This window comes from Carlito syrichta, unplaced genomic scaffold (assembly GCF_000164805.1).
Source record: "Carlito syrichta isolate Samal-C Ts95f unplaced genomic scaffold, Tarsius_syrichta-2.0.1 Scaffold315943, whole genome shotgun sequence".
Classification (NCBI taxonomy): Eukaryota; Metazoa; Chordata; class Mammalia; order Primates; family Tarsiidae; genus Carlito; species Carlito syrichta.
This window is the reverse complement of record NW_007260039.1, coordinates 423,578-439,663: the sequence shown is the minus strand read 5'-3', so window position 1 is coordinate 439,663 and position 16,086 is coordinate 423,578. Positions and strand designations below refer to the sequence as shown.

The window sequence follows — 16,086 nt, the reverse complement described above, 5'->3', positions numbered from 1 at the left end:
TTAGACTCAGGCCTTGTACTTTCTCCCACGAGATGCCTCCTTTCTGGGCAGGGGTCCTTGAGTCAACCCTGGGGTCTGCAAGGTCACCTCACACTTCCTTTCAGATAAGGAAGGGTTGGAGGTACTAGGTTGGTCACAGAACTCACAGAACTCATGAAAGTGCTCAAGGTCCCAAAAAAGTTAGAAAAGCAATTGCATGGACAGGGCTAGGAAAAGTGATTATGGGGCAGCGGTGAGGTGGAGGTAGGGCAGGCCATTATACTTTCTAGTCTGTTTTTCGGTGGGAAGAGATACAGAAGGGAATCCCTCAGCCTGCTTGTGAATAACAATTCTGAAGGGCTTTCTGAGGGCCCTGGGAAAGTCTGATGGCAAGAGGGGAAAGGTAATTCTGCCCAAAGAAGATCAGGACAGTCAGGGACCAATCCAGGGTCAAGTTTGAGGCATTAGTTGCTGAAGAAGCAATGCTAAATTAGTTTAAAATATTCATACTGCCGGGCTCGGTGGCTCAGCCTGTAATCCCGCACCTTTGGGAGGCTGAGGTGAGTGGATTGCCTGAGCCCGTGGGTTCGAGACCCGCCAGGCAACTTGGCAGACCTCATCCCTACAATAAATCAAAAATGAGGCGGGCGTGGTAGCACACGCCTTTAGTTCCAGTTACTTGGAAGGCTGAGGCGGAAGGATCACCGGAGCCCAGCAGGTCGACGCTGCGGTGGCTGGGAGTGGCCACTGCGCTCCAGTCTGGGTGACAGAGTGAGATTACAACTCAAAAAAAAAATAAAAAGAAATATTCATCCTTCCCTCAGCCCATCCATTTATCTATCCAGTGTATATTTAGGGAGCTCCCACCAGGTGCCAGGGATGCTTAGAGTCTCCAGGGATATCAATCTATTCTCATACATTAGCTCTCCCTTTGACTAGAAAGGTGGTGTAGCTCACAGGTTCTGCCTGCCATGCAGGACTGTGGAATCACAGTAGAATTCAAAACCTAGCTCTGCCATTGCTTTGCTAAACTCTGGTGTGTCCACATGGCTCTCTGAGCTACCACCACCATGTTTCTTAGCTTTGGCCCCCTTCCCTACCTTGGAGAGGTGAATCTCTCTCTGTCTCCTCTCTCTTCTCTCTCTCTAATTTACTTTCTAAATTAAACTGTATTTTCCAGTTTTTTTTTTTTTTTTTTTTTTTGAGAAAGCAGGATTCATCGAGAGGACAGAAAAGTTTGCACAGTGGGAGGGGACCTAAAAGCATTGCTCCTCCAGTCTTAAAAAAACAAACAAACCTAGCTCTGTCACTTTCTATCAGTATGACTTTAGGCAAGAGACTTTATCTCTCTGAACCTCATTTTTTCATCTGTATAATGGAAAGACCAACATTTCTTACCTCATTGAGCTGTGAGAAGCCAATGAGCTAATATGTCCAAAATGCTTGGTCCATGGTAGGGTCCTCACTTGTCAATCTAATTTTTCCAGAGTAGAGACACCAAACAGGACTATCTAAAACTCTTCCAGCCCCAAATCCCACCTTTAGAAACATGGAGCTGGAAAAAGTCATTGATTTAATTAATATGCCAATGTTGAACCTGAAGAAGTTCTCCTAATTCCTATCATTTTCTTTTTGGAGTTGTGTGCATCTGGTCAAATTGTTGTAAGAGGTAATGGGAGTAAGTGGTCAAGAGAAAAATGCAGCAATGTACATTGGAAACTTCCCATAATTAACCTGATAACTTATTTATGGAGGTTCAAAAATATACTATAGATATATATATTTCTTTGAGTTGGAGTCTCACTTTGTCACCCAGGCTGTAGGGCAGTGGCACGCTCATGGTCACTGCAGCCTTGACCTGCTGGGCTCAGGCGATCCTTACACCTCAGCCTTCCAAGTCGCTGGAACTACAGGCACGCGCCACCATGTCTGGCTAATTTTTTTTATTTATTGTAGAGATGAGGTCTTGCCAAGTTGCCCCAGGCTGGTCTCAAACCCATGGACTCCGGCACTCCTCTCACCTCAGCCTCCTAAAGTGCTTGGATTATAGGCGTGAGCCACTGTACCCGACAAATTGACGATTACTGATAAGCTCCATTGAACAATTACTATGTGCCACATAGTGCACTGAGAATTTCACATGTATTGGTTCATTTAATACTCCCAACATACCTATGAAGTGATTTCCTTTTTATACTTAGTTCTCCTTAACAGATAGTTTTAAAACGAGGTTCAAACAACTAGTAAATGACAGTGCTGACTCTACTCTCCCAACCCTCTCAGCCCCCCCCAAGACATTACTCTTTTTTTTATTTTTTGAGCCAGGCTCAGGTGATCCTTCCACCTCAGTTTTCCAAGCTAGAACTACAGGCGCGCGCTACCACGCCCGGTTTATTTTTTGATTTATTGTAGAGACGCGGTCTCGCCAATTTGCGCGGGCTGGTCTCGAACCCCTGGGCTCAAGCAATCCTCTCGCATCCGCCTCTTAAAGTGCTAGGATTACAGGCGTGAGCCAGCGCGCGCCGCCTCGCTCAACTTCTCAAGATTGTCGTTAGAGAACACACCCCGGGACATCTTCGGTGAATTTGAAATTACTTCCCTTGTTTTCCGCAGAAGGTCCCTTCTCACCCGCCAGACAGCTGGGTGGTCCTTAAGACCCAGCCTCAGCTCCATCTTTCGGGTGTGTGGGCCTTACGGCGTGAGGCCCATTGCCGGGGCAACCGACGCCGCGAGCGGTGCATTGTGGTCTGCAACAAAACGCAGGAGAAAAATCCTGAGGGAACCATTGACTTCATAGAGCAATGGGAAAACTCTGTGGGCTGCGTTAAGCCAATAGGCACGCGCGACGGAGGCGGGGCCGGCCGGAGCAGGGCGGGGCCTGGGCTCTAGGCGGCGGCGGCTGGCGTGGGGCTGCTTAGATGCGCCACGGCTTTGGTAGCGGCGGTGTCTCCTACCCGTCCTCAGCTGTGCTAGCGCTTCCCCCGCAGACAGTTGTGGTGAGCCTGCCGGTTCTCCACGGTGAGAAACTCGAGGGCTCCGTTGGGGGTGGGGTGCCTCGCTACCTGGTTTCGCCCCCGCCGGACTCAGCTCTCGGCCCAGTCTGCGCTTTCTGAGAAGTGGGGCGGGGGGCGCCGTTCCCGGTTCCGCGGGCCGGGGGTGGAGAGCTGACGCCTTTGGAGGCGCGGCCCGCATTCTAGCTGCTCACCCCCTCGCCCCGGGCCTTGCCCCCTAGGTGACCATGTGTGACAGAAAGGCCGTGATAAAAAATGCAGACATGTCGGAAGAGATGCAACAGGACTCGGTGGAGTGCGCTACTCAGGCGCTGGAGAAATACAACATAGAAAAGGACATTGCGGCTCATATCAAGAAGGTGAGGACGGGCCGCGGGGGTCGGAACGGTTCGCGCGCCGCCGGGGCGAGTCCCGGATGGGAGAAGGGAGTTCCTTGCCGCCGATCCGGCGTCCCCAGAGCGCCTGACATCCCTGGAGCGCTCTGAGAGGCTCGGGCGTGGAGGTTTCTGGAAAGGACGCGTATGAATTTTGCGTTGCTCCCTAGAAGACCAGACCCACGGCGCGCTAAGTTTTTTTTTTTTTTATTACCCAGTTCCGCGGGGGGAAAGCGCCACCTAGCAACGGTATCTAAGATCCGGGAGCAGCCGTTCCCCTTCTGTAGGATCCCTGCGTCCAGGATCCATCTGGGTGTTCCGGAGGGGGGAGCTGCGTGGGTGTTTCCAGCCGGGCCGGGAGATCTTGCCAGCCTTCCAGCGGGGAGTCGGTCGGCAGTTGAGGGAAAGTGGGTGGTGGTGGTGGTTGGGGTGGGGGCTCGGTAAATGGCCGTCTGCAGAAAGCTGGCAGGGCTGCCAACTTCTCGAGCGACGTTTGCTGGAAGGGAAGGAAGCTGGCAGCCTAAGCCGTGGGAGGGTTCCAATCGAGGACGAGAAGATGAAAGACTCGAGATGGAACCGAAATGCATACCTTTTTCGACAAACGTAGCAGTGCGTGGATGTAGCTTGTAAGAGCGTCACCCCCGTTCAGAGACTTAAAAGAGGTTTTCGCACCGCCTGTAAGTGGCCAGCTCGCTACAGACACTTGTAAGAATTTTGTAGAGGACGATGACCTTCGCCTCTCCCCACCATCCCTGCATTCTACTCCCCAGTGCCCCTTGGGTTGGGGGAAATAGGGAAGACGTACTACAACTTGCTGACCCGGTGGACCAGAGAGTAGGTTAGTACCGCCGGGATAAATGTGGAGATGAGAGTTATTTGAGTTGCAATTAGAGATAAAATTTGGCCAGCTGACGCCAGATTCTGTTAAGAGCACTTTTTTTTATAGGAACAGTGGCATGCTTAAGTGTTGTGTCCCATAAGTTTAATTTTGATCTGTAGTGGGGTTTGGTAAAAGATACTAATGGAAGCTTTGTCCTTTTGGAAGTCTTGTTTCAATGGTGCAGGAGTGCAGTCAAGATCTTCATGATGAAGAATTGGTTTACACGAGGTATTTTGGGCTACATTTGAATCACATTTTTGGATGTAGGTGCATGGCCCATACAGTAGGGTAGGTTGTTTATGTAGAGGGACATGATAAACTACTACTGTTGATGTCACCTGCTGTCAGTGAATAAGGATATTATAGAAGGCATGAAGATGTAATTACCATAATAACAAAGCAGCACACTCTTTGAGACTGACTTTACTGCCTTTGACCTTCTCAGTTCCCATTATTCACATCTTAGCTCAGCCTGCAAGTTGTTTGCATTAATGCATTATGTAGGCGACTTGGAGCTGGGGAACATTCTTTCATTCTAAGAATTTGCAGATGCTAACACGTTCCTTCTTTCTGCCCTACAGGCTCTGGGTAAGCCAGGAGGCAAACTCTGATCATTAAAATTCTAGTTTTCTTTTTATTTCTTAGGAGTTTGACAAGAAGTATAATCCCACCTGGCATTGCATCGTGGGGAGGAACTTCGGTAGTTATGTGACACATGAAACCAAACACTTCATCTACTTCTACCTGGGCCAAGTGGCCATTCTTCTGTTCAAATCTGGTTAAAAGCATGGACTGTGCCACACACCCATTGATCCATCCAAAAACAAGGACTGCAGCCTAAATTCCAAATACCAGAGACTGAAATTTTCAGCCTTGCTAAGGAAACCCTCGATCTTTGAACCTTTATTGTGTTTTGTACAGGGCATTCTCTGTACTAGTTTGTTGTGGTTCTAAAACAATTAGCAGAACTGCTTACATTTGTATTTATTTTCTATTCCATACTTCTGCCCATTTTTTCCTCTCAAAATCCATTCCTTTAAAAAATAAATCTGTTGCAGATGTGTATGTGTGTGACTTACAATTTGTTCAAATAATGGGGTCATTTGATCAGGTGACCAAGTTGGTGGGGGATGATTCTTTACTTACACAAGTAAGTTCCTGTGGAATATAATAGACTAGCCCATCTTTTTTCCTATCCCCTTTCCTTCTTTAGTGGCCTGTCTATATTTCTATTTGAAAGTCACCCGAAATTTGGCCTCCAAAGCCAAAGTTTGAGAGTGGGGTTAGCTCTACTCCAAATATACCTGCAACAGACCCTTAAGCTCATTCAAGACCATATAACTGCAGGGCGATGGCTCAAGCCTGTAATCCTACCACTTTGGGAGGTGGAGATGAGTGGATTGCCTAAGCTCAGAGGTTTGAGACCAGCCTGAGCAACATAGTGAGAACTCGTCTCTACAATAAATAAAAAAATAGCCTGGCTACTTGGAGGGCTGAGGTGGAAGGATTGCCAGAGCCAGCCTGGGCGATGGAGTGAGACTACCAACTCAAAAAAAAAAAATTAGCCCTGTGTGGTGGCATATGCCTGTGATTTCAGCTACTTGGAAGACTGAGGCAGAAGGGGATCACCTGAGCCCAGTAGGTTGAGGCTATGGTGACTGAGTGTGCCACTGTATTCCAGCCTGGGTGGCAGAGTGAGACTTCAAATTAAAAAAAAAAAAAAGACCATAACTAGACACTGGGCGTTGAATTTGATCCGTCCCATATCTACTGTTGGGAAATTGTTATCTTTTTTATTTTTTGATTCAGATGTGAGAAAACCATGTTGCTATGGAGATAAGACTCGGTTATTGGTTTATGAAGTTTCTTCTAGTGCCTGCTGCTTCCTGCTAATTTCAAAAGCCAATAGGCTCCAGCTGGCTGAAAAACAAAAGTAAGCTAAGTTTTTCTAAGCATTTATCAAATGCTCGTAGCTGCTGTTCTCTCAGAGAGTTGTACATAGCTAGCTATATCCAGAAGCTTTATAGTGAGGGCAAGATCTTATAAGTGAAAGTACATAAATGATCCTCACTGTGCTAGGCCAAGAAGCAGCATATCTGAAGCCCTTTCAAACAATCCTGAACTAAGTTATCCACAATTAAACTGCTAGCTAAGTCACAGATTGATTTTTGTAATTTCTTAGCAAGATACCTTAAAAACCTTAAGCTTTATCCACACTCAGAATATTTATGGTCTCGTTTTAACATCAAACAGTGAACTGTAGTAAGGAGATGAGCTCTGCCCAAGCTGGGCAAAGTTACATATTTTCAAAACTTTTTTTTTTCACTATAAAACCCTTTCTTCAAATGTATTCTGTCAAGTTCCCTATATATAAGACATGGAAGAAGGAGTTTGCGGGTACATTTATTCTTTCATCTAAGATTTCATGAGTGGTTTTCTTTATGACAAACCCTGAGGGTAACTTTTGGTACAACTGAAAGAATGATGAAAAAAATGTATTTTCCTTACCTCCTTCAAGAAAAAAATGACAAGTACCATCAAATTGTAAACACATTTACTGATTACACAATTCTAGTAGTGATCGTTAGCCCTCTGACTTGGACCTTGGGTTTTGGCCCCAGACTCCGTCCAAGGCTGAAAGTTTGATTCAGGTACAGTTAGGAAGTTTTCTGGTTCAAATCATCATTGGGCTCAAATGATCCATTATCCTTCAGAAAGGCAGCACCAGCAGAGAAGCTACAAATACACTTCAAAACTGCATGTCAGTGTTGGTTTTACCTTAACCACATGCTCCACAGCCAAGAGAAATTAAAATTAGCGGGAGCTGAGCAAAAATACAGACCATACACTGCTGGGAGGCCTGAAGCAGCTCCAATGAAAGCTGTAAAAAAGTGACAGAAATTTGTTTCTTCTACTTTGAGACTGGCTGATTCACAACATGAGCCAAGGCACATATCCTTAGGAGACACTCTGCTGCTGTCTCATTTGCCAGATTATCCTTCAGTTCCAGGCTTTTAACAGGATATGAAAGATTCACACTCCATGGCAGGAAAAGAGTTAAAGTTTGAAGCCAGAATGAATGGCCACGATGCCTGATGACAGACTTTCGTACGTCACCTTGTGAAAACCTGCATCTTCTATCATCTCCTTGAACTCTTCCTAAAACACAAGGAAAAGATACAGCCAAGATTGCCTGGATTTCAACTTTAGGGCCTTCATCTTAAGTTACAGAAGTTTTGTACCTGAGATGGGAACCTTCGGATACTCTCTACGAGGTATTGATAGGATTTCCAATCTCCTGCAATGACCTCTCCCAGGACAGGAATTACCTGGAAGCTATATAGATCATACAGCCTAAGCAAACAAAAATGTAAGAGATTAAAATCAGAACATGCTCTCATCTTCCCTATCTTAAATGAGAAGCATAAGCCTGGGATGACAAACTCAAATGGTTATGGGGGTTAAGTAAGTACCTGAAATAAGTGGCCCAGGTGCAAGACCAGTAGAAGTGGGGAGAGGTATAGCTAGGAAGTATGATAAATGTGGAGAAGGGACAGGTACTACTCAGCTCTAACTTACATGTGGGAAACATGGGCCTACCCAAGGCAGCCATGTATCTGATTTCTCAAGTAAAGTTAGAAATCCAGATTTGTATGTAAAATGTCCTGGTTTTTAAATATGGGCCTTGAAGTTCGTATTTCTTAAAATACTATATGAATCAAACGAAAAATATAGGTGGGCCAACTCAGGCCTATTTGACTCTCTTCTGGCCTAGATATTGCCATTCAGAACTGGCTGACCTCTGAGGTGGCACATGTGTAACCACTCTTGGACTCTGAACTATAAAGTTCATGCTTATAGCTTACTGGCTTTTTTCTATCCATTTTGGGATATGAAACCCTTGGCTAGACAACAAAGATAAAGCCCTATTAACAATGCCAACCTGGATATGAAGGGATTGTTCACTTGGCTAAACTCCAGACAGAGAAACCGTCCTCCTGGTTTCAGGACCCGATGGGCTTCCTGGAGTGCCTGAGTAAGACAAGGAAAATAGGACATGCTCTTCAGTAGACTTCACTCAATTCCATGAGACCAAGACAGCTTTGGCTTCTGTAGGCATTACAAAAGTTATCACGTTCCACAAATCCTTTGTTCATTCTCAGCTGGATGCTGTAACAGCAGAAATAACCTCACATATCTGACATGCTGTAGGAATTGTGCTGCCTGTGACTAGAGAAGGTTAGTAATCTAAGTTGACTACAGATTGGTACAACTCCATGCAAGGCAGGTTTAGAATTACTTATCAAGGCCAGGCTCGGTGGCTCAGCCTGTAATCCCAGCACTTTGGGAGGCTGAGGTGAGTGAATTGCCTGAGCCCGCGGGTTCGAGACCCATCTGGGCAACTTGATGAGACCTCATCTCTACAATAAATCAAAAATTAGCTGGGTGTGGTAGCGCACGTCTGTAGTTCCAGCTACTTGGAAGGCTGAGGCGGAAGGATCACCGGAGCCCAGCAGGTCGAGGCTGCAGTGGCCGGGAGCGGCCACTGCACTCCAATCTGGGTGACAGAGTGAGACTCCGACTCAAAAAAAAAAAAAAAAAAAAGAATTACTAATCAAAATCACAATGATGAAGTAATTTTACTTCAAAGAAATCTATCTTTAGAAATGCTTCTACTGTGGAAATGACATGTATATGGGATATTTACTGTGTTAGATAAAAATTATAGAAGGCCATTTTTTGGACTAAATTTCTGCACTAGGCCTCAACAGACCAGATTAAAATTCAAAATAGAATCACCCATGCTGAAGTTCCCCATCACAAACCCAAACTAAATTGTCAGTTGACTGAGAAATCAGAGGAAAGAGATACAGCTATTTTCTCTAACAGGCCTGTTTAAATCTACAATCAGCATGATAACAAAGTTCCCTCTGCTTTAACCCTTATCCAGAGAAGGTGGCTTGAAGCAACCTGATATTAACAAATCAGTACTTTTTCTATTATCCTGTCTCCCTGTCTCCCCCTTATAAGAAAAGTAGCTTTGAAAGGATTAATATGCTGCTTGTTCTTTACTTCTCTGCTTTCTCCAGCCTTTCTCTATCTGTAAAGACAACGCTTTCAGCTCAGCTAATTGAACACTTTATTTTATGAGATGAAGTGATCTTTAAACTAAATTTGTGGCCGGGGGTGGTGGTTCAAGCCTGTAATCCCAGCACTTCGAGAGGCTGAGCGAGAGGACTGCTGCAGCTCAGGGGTTCGAGACCAGCCTGGGCAACTTGATGAGACCTTGTTTCTACAATAAATCAAAAAATAAGCCGGGCATGGTAGCATGTGCCTGTAGATCCAGCTAGTTGGAAGGCTGAGGTAGAAGGATCACCTGAGCACAGCAGATCGAGGCTGTGGAGGCCATGAGTGTGCCACTGTACTCCAGTCAGGGTGACAGAGTGAGATTCCAACTCAAAAAATAAAGTAAAATAGGATAAATTTGTTATAATTTTGTCTGTTGATAAATGTATTTTTTGTTTGTTTGTTGATTGGTTTTGAGTCAGAGTCTCACTCTATCACCCAGAATGGAGTGTAGTGACATGCACACGGCCACTGCAGCATCAGCCTGCTGGGCTCAGGCGATCCTTTCGCCTCAGCCTTCCAAGTAGCTGGAACTACAGGAATGCGTCATCATGCCCGGCTAATTTTTTTTATTTATAGTAGAGACAAGGTCTTGCCAAACTGCCCAGGCTGGTCTCGAACTCCTGTACTCAGGCAATCCTCTTGCCTGGGCCTCCCAAAGTGCTGGGATTACAGGCTTGAGCCGCAGCGCCTGGCTGTTTGTTTTTTGAGTCAAGGTCTCACTCTATTGTCCAGGATGCAGCGCAGTGGCACATTCACGGCTCACTGCAGCCTCCAACTCCTGGGCTCCAGTGATTCTCCTGCATCAACTGCTCAAGTAGCTGGGACTACAAGTGTGTGCCACTACACAGCTAATTTTTTTTCTTTTTTTTTTTAGTTGAAGTCTCACTCCGTCGCCCAGGCTGAAGTACAGTGGCAAGCTCACAGCCACTGCAGCCTTGACTTGCTGGGCTCAGGCGACCCTTCAGCCTCAACCTTCCAAGTAGCTGGAACTACAGGCATGCACTGCCACACCCAGCTAATTTTTTGATTTATTGTAGAGACGAAGGCTCGCCAAGTTGCCCGGGCTGGTCTGAAACCTGCGGGCTCAGGCAATCCACTCACTTCGGCCTCCCAAAGTGCTGGGATTACAGGCTGAGCCACTGATCCCAGATACTTTTTTTTTTTTTTTTTGAGTTGCAGTCTTACTCTGTTGCCCAGGCTGGAGTGCAATGGCACGCTCACGACCACCGCAACCTCAACTGCTGGGCTCAGGTGATCCTTCCGCCTCAGTCTTCCAAGTAGCTGGAACTACAGGTGCGTACCACCATGCTCAGCTAATTTTTTTATTTATTGTAGAGACGAGGTCTCACCAAGTTGCCCAGGCTGGTCTCAAATCCATGGGTTCAGGCAATTCTCAAATTGCCTGGGATTATAGGCATGAGCCACTGCGCCCAGCCTAATTTTCTTTTTTTAAGACAAGATCTCACTCAAAGTAAGGCGTGGTGGCTCACACCTGTAATCCCAGCACTATGGGAGGCTGTGGCAGGAGGACTGCTTGGGTCTAGGAGTTCAACACCAGTCTGGGGAACACAGCGAGACCTCGTCTCTATGAAAAATAAAAAAATAAGCAGTTAGTGGGGAAAAAAAAAAAAAGAAAAAGAAAAAGAAAAAAATAAGCCAAGCGTGGGGGTATGTGCCTGTAGTCTCAGCTACTCAGAATGCTGAGCTGGAAGGATTGTCTGAGCCCAGTAGGTGGAGTCTGTCATAAGTCATGATCATTATGATTATGCTACTGCACTCCAGCATAGCCTCAAACTACTAGGCTCAAATGATCCTCCTGCCTCAGCCTTCCAAGTAGCTGCACTCCAGTCTGAGCGACAGAGTTAGACTCCAACTCAAAAAAAAAAAAATCAAATAATAATAATAATAATAGACTTGTTACATTACAGAATATCTATACACATGTAATATATTCAGCTATTTTATTTTTTATTCAGCTATTTTAAAAAGGAACCAGTGCTCCTTATGTACTGACATGGAAAAATCTCTAGTTTGTGTGTGTGTGTGTGTGTGTGTGTGTGTGTGTGTGTGTGTGTGTACATATATATATGGCCAGGAACATACATATATGTATCTCTCGTCCTAAAGATTTTTTGACCTCATGGTTTTTTTGGTTTGTTTGTTTTGTTTTTTATTTTTATTTTTATTTTTTGAGTTGGAGTCTTACTCAGTCGCCCAGACTGGAGTGCAGTGGCCGCTCCTGGCCACTGCAGCCTCGACCTGCTGGGCTCCGGCGATCCTTCCGCCTAAGCCTTCCAAGTAGCTGGAACTACAGGCGCGCGCTACCACACCCGGCTAATTTTTTTGATTTATTGTAGAGATGAGGTCTTGCCAAGTTGCCCAGGTGGATCTTGAACCCGCGGGCTCAGGCAATCCACTCATCCTCAGCCTCCCAAAGCGTGGGATTACAGGCTGAGCCACCGAGCCTGGCTTTTCACGGTTTTTAAAAATTTAACTCTCTAGTCACTGACTTTAAATTAACTCATATAAATGAACACCAATGCTTAAATTGCCCCTGTGTTTATATTTAACTTTAAATGATCATGTGAAGCCAATTTATACATATTTTTTGGAATTAAATGTCATGAGAATTTATATGAAAATTTGTCAAGAACAAATTTGCCTCTCCACCCTGAAGTATTTGCATGCAACCAGGTCATTGTCAGTTGATGGTATTATGGTTTTTTGTTTAAAGCATTTAATTAATAGAAAAAATTGTTCTGTAATAAACATCTACTTTCACATACATACACACAAAAAGTCATTCCACTCAAGTGCTGGGCTTTTTTTTTTGAGTTGGAGTCTCACTTTGTCACCCAGTCTGGAGGGCGGTGGCATGCTCCCGGCCACCGCAGCCTCGACCTGCTGGGCTCAGGCGATTCTTCCGCCTCAGCTTTCCAAGTAGCCGGAACTACAGGCTCGTGCTACCACTTTTTTATTTTTATTTTTTTTATTTGAAGTCTCACTCATCACCCAGGCTGGAGTGCAGTGGCATACTCACGGCCACTCCCAGTGTTGACCTGCTGGGCTCTGACGATCCTTCCATCTCACCCTTCCAAGTAGCCAGAACTACAGGCGTGCACTAACATGCCCAGCTAATTTTTTATTTATTGTAGAGACAAGATTTCACCAAGTTGCCCAGGCTGGTCTCAAACCCCTGGACTCAGGCAATGCTCTTGCTTCAGCCTCCCAAAGTGCTGGGATAACAGGCTTGTGCTACCATGCCCAGCCTGCTAGGCTCTTAAAAAAAAAAAAAGAAATTTTTTTTAAAGATTAAAAAAGGCCAAGCTCAGTGGTTTAGCCTGTAATCCCAGCACATTGGAAGGCTGAGGTGAGTGGATTGCCTGAGCCCATGGGTTTGAGACCAGCCCGGGCAATATGGTGAGACCTGGTCTCTACAATAAAAAAAAAAATAGCCTGGCGTGGGAGTGCATGCCTGTAATTCTGGCTACTTGGAAGGCTGAGGTGGAAGTATCACTGGAGCCCAGCAGGTCGACGCTGGGGTGGCTGTGAGCGTGCCACTACACTCCAGCCTGGGCTACGGAGTGAGACTCCAACTACTCAGCCTGTAATCCCAGTACTCAGCCTGTAATCCCAGCACTTTGGGAAGCCAAGGCAAGTGGATTGCCTGAGCCCACAGATTCAAGACCAGCCTGGGCTAATTGATGAGACCTAGTCTCTACAATAAAATAAAATAAAAAATAGCTGGGTGTGGTAGCATGTGTCTGTAGTTCCAACTACCTGGAAGGCTGAGGCGGAAGGATCGCTGGAGCCCAGCAGATCGACGCTGGGGTGGCCGTGAATGTGCCACTGCACTCCAGCCTGGGCGAAGGAGTGAGACTCCAACTCAAAAAAAAAATTAGGTAGACATAGAGTTTCATGTCTGTAATCCTGGAACTTTGGGAGACTGAGGTGGGAGGGTTGCTTGAGACCAGGAGTTTGAGACCAGCCTGGGCAATACAGTGAGAGTCCAGTCTCTACAAATAATAAAATAAAATAAGGCCAGGCACAGTGGCTCATGCCAGCACTTTGGGAGGTGGAAGTGAGAGGACTGTCTGAGCCCAGTGGTTCAAGACCAGGCTGAATAACACAGCAAGACCTCGTCTGTACAATTAAAAAAAAAAATTACCCAGATGTGGTGGCACGTGCCTGTGGTCCCAGTTACTTGGAAGGCTGAAGCGGAAGGATCACCTGAGCCCAGTGGGTCAAGGCTGTGGTAGCTGTGAGCATGTCACTGTACTCTAGCTTGGGTGATAGAGTGGGACTCCGACTAAAAAAAAATTTTTTTTATTGCCTTTCTAGACCCTGGAATGGCCATGTGCTCTTTGAGCTACAGCTGCCATCATGCTTCCTGGCTTTGGCCCCTTCCTCCACCTTGGGGAGGTGAATCTTCTCTCTCCCTTCTCTTTCTTTTTCTTTCTTTTTTTTTTTTTTGAGTTGGAGTCTCACTGTCGCCCAGACTGGAGTGCAGTGGCCGCTCCTGACCACCGCAGCCTCAACCTGCTGGGCTCCAGTGATCCTTCTGCCTCAGCCTTCCAAGTAGCTGGAACTACAGGCGCGTGCTACCACGCCAGGCTAATTTTTGATTTATTGTAGAGATGAGGTCTCGCCAAGTTGCCTAGGCAGGTCTCGAACCTGCAGGCTCGGGCAATCCGCTCATCTCGGCCTCCCAAAGCACAGGATTGCAGGCTGAGCCACCAAGCTCAGCCCCTCTTTCTTTTTCTAATTTACTTTTAAATAAACTATATTTTCTAATCTATAAATTTTTAAAAAAATAAATATTTTAAAAATAGCCTGGTATAGTGGGAAAATCACTTGAGCCCAGAAGTTCAAGGATGCAGTGAGGTATGATAGTGCCACTGCACTCTAACCTGGGCAACAGGAAGACTTTGTCTCTAAATAAAATAAAATCTCTCCTTCTTTCCTCATTCACTGGAGATCTACTCCAGCAGAATTAATAGCCAAGAGTCACACAAGCTGAGGATGCAGCCACTCATACCCGGTCAATGTGTGTGACATTCCGGATCCCAAAGGCAATGGTGTAAATATCAAACTTGTCATCATCAAAGGGCAGTTCTTCAGCATCTCCCAGTACCCATGCAAGTCCTGAAAGAGAAAAAATCAGTTCTGGGTCTCAGATTGGGTAGCTCTTTCCTGAACCCTGTGAATTTATTTCGTGAAAAGCACTGTTTTTGTTTGTGTTTTGAGTTGGAGTCTTACTCTGTCGTTTAGCTGGAGTGCAGTGGCATGCTCACGGCCACTGCAGTCTCGACTCGCTGGGCTTAGGTGATCCTTCTGCCTCAGCCTTCCAAGCAGCTGGAACTACAGGTATGCGCTACCACACTGGCTTATTTTTTGCCTTATTTAGAGATGAAGGCTCACCAAGTTGCCCAGGCTGGTCTGGAACCCCTGGGCTCAGCCAATCATCCACCTCAGCCTCCCAAATTGCTGGGATTACAGGCTGAGTCACTGCCCCCAGCCCAAAGCACTGTTTTTAAGAGCTAGGTCCTAGGGTTACGCTGTCTGGGTTCTAATACCATTTTTACCATTTAGCTGTAAATTCTTGAATTAACTACTTTGTCTCAGTTTCTTCATCTGTAAAATGGAGTCAATATAACACCTACTTCACAGTTATTAGAAATATAAAATGAGTTATTCTAAGTACAGAATTTTGCATAGTTACATCGGTTCTATTGGGGTCATAAAGAATCAGTGTCAGGCTGGGTGTGGTGGCTCAAGCCTATAATCCCAGCACTTTGGGAGGCTGAGGTAAGAGAACTGCCTGAGCCCAGGGGTTCAAGATCAGCCTTGGCAACTTGATGAGACCCTGTTTACAATAAATCAAGAAAAATTAGCCTGGCATAATGGCGCACACCTGTAGTCCCAGCTGCTTAGAAAGCTGAGGCAGAAGGATTACCTGAGCCCAGCAGCTTGAGACTGTGGTGGCGGTGAGCATGCCACTGCACTCCAGCCTGGGTGACAGAGTGAGATGAGACTCCAACTCAAAAAGAAAAAAGAAAAAAAAGAAAGTGTCCAGACCCCAAGCCAAGTAATGAATTCAGAAAACAGCCCAGGGCCTCCCTAGTAGGATAACTATGTCCTATAAGGATTCAGATTTGGCTTTAAAATTAGTCAGTCAGGCTGGGTGCAGTGGCTCACGTCTATAATCCCAGCACTTTGGGAGCCCACAGGTTCGAGACCAGCCTGGGCAACTTGACAAGACCTCATCTCTACAATAAATCAAAGAATTAGCTGGGTATAGTGGTGCATGCCTGTAGTTCCAGCTACTTGGAAGGCTGAGGCAGAAGGATTGCCTGAGACCAGCAGATTGAGGCTGCAGTGGCCATGAACATGCCACTGCACTCCAGTCTGGGTGACAGAGTAAGAATCCGATTCAAAAAAAAAAAGTTGCTTGTGCAATGTCACACAGATCGACTACAACTCAAGTAGTTTTATCCCAGAGCTTGTGTTCTTTTTTTTTTTTTGAGTTTGAGTCTTACTCTGTCACCCAGACTGCACCTAAGCCTCAACCTGCTGGGCTCCGGCGATCCTTCTGCCTCAGCCTTCCAAGTAGCTAGAACTACAGGCGTGCACTACCACGCCCGGCTAATTTTTGATTTATTGTAGAGATGAGGTCTCGCCAAGTTGCCCAGGCGGGTCTTGAACCTGCGGG

At 46.0% G+C, this 16,086-nt stretch overlaps 2 protein-coding genes across 3 annotated transcripts in view; one reads left to right on the top strand and one right to left on the bottom strand.

The window, feature by feature from the left end:
* Positions 1-2,838: 2,838 nt before the first annotated feature.
* Positions 2,839-5,309, top strand: DYNLL1 (dynein light chain LC8-type 1). Of its 2 annotated transcripts, XM_008073562.2 has the most exons (3): positions 2,839-2,997; positions 3,212-3,349; positions 4,890-5,309. In XM_008073562.2, exons 2-3 carry the CDS (start codon positions 3,218-3,220, stop codon positions 5,025-5,027), a joined length of 270 nt encoding a protein of 89 aa, XP_008071753.1. In that variant the 5' UTR covers positions 2,839-2,997; positions 3,212-3,217; the 3' UTR covers positions 5,028-5,309. The 2 variants fall into 2 exon arrangements, with proteins under 2 accessions (XP_008071753.1, XP_021562381.1); XM_021706706.1 differs by having other exon boundaries at positions 2,866-3,349.
* Positions 5,310-6,781: 1,472 nt separating this feature from the next.
* COQ5 (coenzyme Q5, methyltransferase) overlaps positions 6,782-16,086 on the bottom strand; it is a 33,330-nt gene continuing 24,025 nt past the window's right edge. The window contains exons 4-7 of the mRNA XM_008073560.2: positions 14,413-14,519; positions 8,188-8,276; positions 7,487-7,598; positions 6,782-7,403 (exon numbers count right to left, since the gene is read on the bottom strand). Of these exons, the coding sequence (XP_008071751.1) occupies positions 7,302-7,403; positions 7,487-7,598; positions 8,188-8,276; positions 14,413-14,519 (410 nt within the window). The 3' untranslated portion in view covers positions 6,782-7,301. The remainder of the gene's footprint in view (positions 7,404-7,486; positions 7,599-8,187; positions 8,277-14,412; positions 14,520-16,086) is intronic.

Coding starts and splice junctions, on each gene's coding strand:
- DYNLL1 (XM_008073562.2), top strand. CDS start 3,218: ATGTGTGACAGAAAGGCCGTGATAAAAAATGCAGACATGTCGGAAGAG. Junction 3,350..4,889: donor TTGCGGCTCATATCAAGAAG/GTGAGGACGGGC, acceptor TTTATTTCTTAG/GAGTTTGACAAGAAGTATAA.